General features: G+C 47.7%; 1 protein-coding gene across 1 annotated transcript in view; it reads right to left on the reverse strand.

Annotated features, from left to right (window-relative positions):
- sema3bl (sema domain, immunoglobulin domain (Ig), short basic domain, secreted, (semaphorin) 3bl) overlaps positions 1 to 5000 on the reverse strand; it is a 34596-nt gene that overhangs the window by 19038 nt on the left and 10558 nt on the right. Inside the window, 3 exon segments of the mRNA XM_048241211.1 lie at positions 1337 to 1424; positions 2994 to 3041; positions 3044 to 3138. Of these exon segments, the coding sequence (XP_048097168.1) occupies positions 1337 to 1424; positions 2994 to 3041; positions 3044 to 3138 (231 nt within the window).

Below are 5000 nucleotides of genomic sequence, written 5' to 3' on the forward strand. Positions count from 1 at the left end.
ACACACACACACACACACACACACACACATACACACACACACACACACACACACACACACACACACACACACACACACACAGACACTCACACACACACACACACACACACACACACACACCTCTGTAGGGCTTTCCATTAGTCAGTGGAAATATATTTCATATTTTCTACTTTGTGTGTGTGTGCATGTGTGGGATTTTATTTTTATCCAGCAATGGATCCCCAGCAGAGATTAAGCATTTATTTGTTCATTCCTCCTGGTGTGTGTGCCTGTGTGTGTGTGTGTGTGTGTGTGTGTGTGTGTGTGTGTGTGTGTGTGTGTGTGACTGTGACTGTGTGAGTGAGTGAGAGAGGGAGTGAGGTAGAGCATATCTATAATGCATAATGACTGTTGTTGTCCCTAAACTCTCCACCTATGCCACATATCAGTTAGGCAGATGGGCAAAGGTTACAATGTGTGAGGGTGTATGTATGTATGAGTGTGAGAGAGAGGGAGAGAAGGACAGAGAGAGGGAGAGAAGGACAGAGAGAATGTGTGTGTATTGAATATCACACTCCACCTGTCACTTTTAATACTCCTGTTACCACAGTTGCCTGAGCCTGAATCCATGGAGACAAGTTGGCCTCTTCTTTATGGCCAACCCAGCCTAAACGATAGCAGATGCGATGACTCTCTCACGTACAGTACACACACACACACACACACACACACACACACACACACACACACACACACACACACACACACACATACACACACACACTCACAGAGAGAGAGAGAAAGAGATAGATAGAAAGAGAGAGTGCAAGAGAAAGAGACTACCTCCTGTGAAGTAGAAGTTGTCCATACATGAGGTATATGCAGACAATACTGACGAGGTTGGAGAAGTTGTCCATACATGAGGTATATGCAGACAATACTGACGAGGTTGTAGAAGTTGTCCATACATGAGGTATATGCAGACAATACTGACGAGGTTGTAGAAGTTATCCCATACATGGGTATATGCAGACAATACTGGCCTTGCTATGGTAATGTGAGCCGTGCTTGTGCACTGTAAGTGGACAATTTCATGCCAGCTGGAGCCGTTTCACTGGGCATAAACACACGACAACGTCCATCTGAATCAGTAGCTCTGACGCACTCACTGATGTAATGATTGTAAACACAGCCTATTATGGGACCACAACAGCAACGTGAACCACCACCACAAACACACCCACAGACAGCACACACACACACACACACACACACACACACACACACACACACACACACACACACACACACACACACACACACACACAGACACACACACTCCCTGACACACATACACAGAGGTAATTTACTCATTTACTTACCTCTAAGTCTTTGCCGTTGGACACACACTCCTCTCTGTTCCCAGGCAATGGGGGCCAGTTGATCTGGAGATAGAGAGGGGAAAGAGCGGGAAAGGGAAAATGACCTCACGTTTACTTCTCATTTAGCGTTAATGGTGCATGGCCATCCAGTCTCCCTGCACTCGGAAACAATGCTAAGACCTGGTGCTGATCGGGAGGCTCCGGGTTGCTGTTGGTGCACATGGGGGTGAGTGTTTATTCTCATGTATTTGCTTACTGCAAAGTGAAACCACTCTCAGTATAAAATACACAAACACAGAGACCACTGGGCTTTGTGTTACTGATGTGTGTGAGTGTGACAGGCCTCATAGGGCCACTTCAACAATGGTTCTTTTAAGCATGTGTACGTCTCTGCCTCTGAAACATATACAAAGGAAAACAAACAGCCAGGCATAGCTCCCAACAATCAATCTAATGCATACAAATACAGGAATTAAAACTGTGTGTGTGTGTGTGTGTGTGTGTGTGTGTGTGTGTGTGTGTGTGTGTGTGTGTGTGTGAGTGTGAGTGTGTGTGTATGTCGGTGTGTGCACGAGGGCCTGTGGCCATGTGAATTTAATGTACATGTGTGTTACATGTAAGCCTTAACAATAGGAACAAACATATTCTAACATATTCCAGCCCACTGACTTAAACATGGCACAGTACATTGCAATTGTGGGCATGCAGCTCTGTGTGTGTGTGCGTGTATGTGTGTGTGTGTGTGTGTGTGTGTGTGTGTGTGTGTGTGTGTGTGTGTGTGTATGTTGGCATGTGTGTGTACGTGTAAATTTGCACACATGTGTTTAAGTCATTCCTGAATCACTAAGATAGTTTGGAGTGATATCCCATCCCCTAAATTTTGCATTGTCCTGATCAGGAAGCCAGTCAACAACTACACTACCCAGCATCCTTCCTTTGTCAACACACTTCCTGCTTCCCTTAATGTCATCATCACTTAAAAGGTAACCAAAGGCTAAATAAAGAAAACCTTAAAAAAAACTCACCTACCCACATGCACACACCCTTCCACTGACTAGCCAATAAAAGCAGCTTACATATGAACACACACCACTTGCAAACATCTCAAACAATGTTGGTCAAATGACTATTATTATGAAAACGTGGCCATTACATTTGTCTCTATTAAGAAAAAACATGGCTAATATATTACTCTGGGCGAGACATTTACAGAACAACCATAACCAGAGACAAAATGGGTAGCATTCCTCAAGGCAGCCCCATAAAGTACCACCACTGCTGCAAGTGAACATTAGATTACCCCCAATCCCACATTGGCCACCAATAAGAGCATAAGCACACAGTTATTTTAGAGCATTGTCAGCGAAACTACTCTTACCACAAGGCCACTGTGCTGTGTTTCTTTGTAAACACCACCAGAACTCTACACTGAATCACTGCACTAGTGTGCATTTACCCAATTCAGACTACTGTGTTGTGTGTGTGTGTGTGTGTGTGTGTGTGTGTGTCTGTGTGTGTGTGTGTCTGTGTGTGTGTGTGTGTGTGTGTGTGTGTGTGTCTGTGTGTGTATGTGTGTTGTGTGGTGTCTCTGTGTGTGTGTGTGTTTAACCGTGTGTGTGTGTGTGTGTGATCCCTCTCCGTATGAGAGTAAGGAAGTGTGTCTCTTGCCCCCAGGAAGAGTCCCGGTCGTGGTAATTCCTAGATCCCAACACGCTGGTCAGCTGCAGCTCAGAGTGCAGGCCGGAGAAGAGCCAGGAGCGGTTGGAGGAGAGGAGCTCTGGCAGAAGAAGAGAAGAGAAGAGAAGAGAAGAGAAGAGAGTGGAGGAGGACAGAAGAGAAGAGAAGAGAGTGGAGGAGGAGAGGGTGAGGGAGGAGGAGAGAAGAGAAGAGAAGAGAGTGGAGGAGGAGAGAAGAGAAGAGAAGAGAGTGGAGGAGGAGAGGGTGAGGAGGAGAGAAGAGAAGAGAGAGGAGGAGAGGGTGAGGAGGAGAGAAGAGAAGAGAAGAGAGTGGAGGAGGAGAGGGTGAGGAGGAGAGAAGAGAGGAGGAGGAGAGAAGAGAAGAGAAGAGAGTGGAGGAGGAGAGGGTGAGGAGGAGAGAAGAGAGTGGAGGAGGAGAGAAGAGTGGAGGAGGAGGAGAGAAGAGAAGAGAGTGGAGGAGGAGAGGGTGAGGAGGAGAGAAGAGAAGAGAAGAGAGTGGAGGAGGAGAGAAGAGAAGAGAAGGGGAGGGGGAGGGAGAGGAGGAGAGAAGAGGGGAGGAGGAGAGAAGAGAGGGGAGGAGGAGAGAAGAGAAGAGAAGAGAGTGGAGGAGGAGAGAAGAGAAGAGAAGAGAGTGGAGGAGGAGAGGGAGGAGGGGAGGGGTGGAGAGGGAGGGAGAGGAGAGTGGAGGAGAGAAGAGAAGAGGAGGAGAGAAGAGAAGAGAAGAGAAGAGAGGAGGAGGAGAGGTGGGGAGGACAGGGAGTAAAGAAGAGAAGGCAGTGGAGGAGGAGAAGAGAGAGGAGGAGAGAATGAGCAACATTATTCATCACCATCTATCACAGCTGCCTGATCCCGAGGGCTTACTGCTACATTTCAGGGATTAATGAGAGCTTTAAAAAATCGTTTTGATGTCCAGCAAATTGTAGGGTACATGACAAGTAGTCATTACAGACCACTGGTAGTCTCTCGGCTGGATCATGACAACACACTGCCTCTAGTCTTTTCAGCTGATCATGGCATTACAGACACTGCCTCTAGTCCTTTCAGCTGGATCATGGCATTACAGACACACTGCCTCTAGTCTTTCAGCTGGATCATGGCATTACAGACACACTGCCTCTAGTCTCTCAGCTGGATCATGGCATTACAGACACACTGCCTCTAGTCTCTCAGCTGGATCATGGCATTACAGACACACTGCCTCTAGTCTTTCAGCTGGATCATGGCAACTCGTATTCACATTTCCATTCTCAGAGATGCATCCAGTGGTACTGAGGGCAGCAGGCCATCACTGGAGCAAACGCACATGATGAGAAACATGCTACTGTCCAGTGGTACTGAGGGCAGCAGGCCATCACTGGGGCAAACGCACATGATGAGAAACATGCTACTGTCCAGTGTCCAGACTGACAGGCCCAAAGGCACACATGGGTAAGAAAAGACTGGACAGACTTCCTTTCCCCTCGCACTTTTCTGGGAAATGCATCAGGAGCCTTCCACAAAATTTCACTTTATTCGCGCGTAGACGCGCCGCATGCCTTTTACACACACACACACAATAATACACACACACACACACACACACACACACACACACCAAGTGGGGGTCACCTGAACCCAGCTGTTTCACACAAAACACTCTTTTCTCACTCGCTCTCACACTCACTCATATACACATAGTCTCAGTACACACACACATACACACACACACACACACACACACACACCGCACACACACGCGACTGCGCTGCGCACACACACGCGACGCTGCGCTGCGCACTGCGCGCATTGTCAGTGTCCTTGTAGGGGGCCTGCTCTGCTTAGCTCATCTGAGGTTCCTTCTGTGCTGTCCACTGCTTGGTTTGCTCCACATCTCTTACGCAGTACACAGCGGATCAGAGTAGCTGCTGAGCCAGCTCCCTCCTTAAGCAACACCTTATCCATC

The sequence above is a fragment of the Alosa alosa genome, chromosome 4 (assembly GCF_017589495.1).
Source record: "Alosa alosa isolate M-15738 ecotype Scorff River chromosome 4, AALO_Geno_1.1, whole genome shotgun sequence".
Lineage (NCBI taxonomy): Eukaryota > Metazoa > Chordata > Actinopteri > Clupeiformes > Clupeidae > Alosa > Alosa alosa.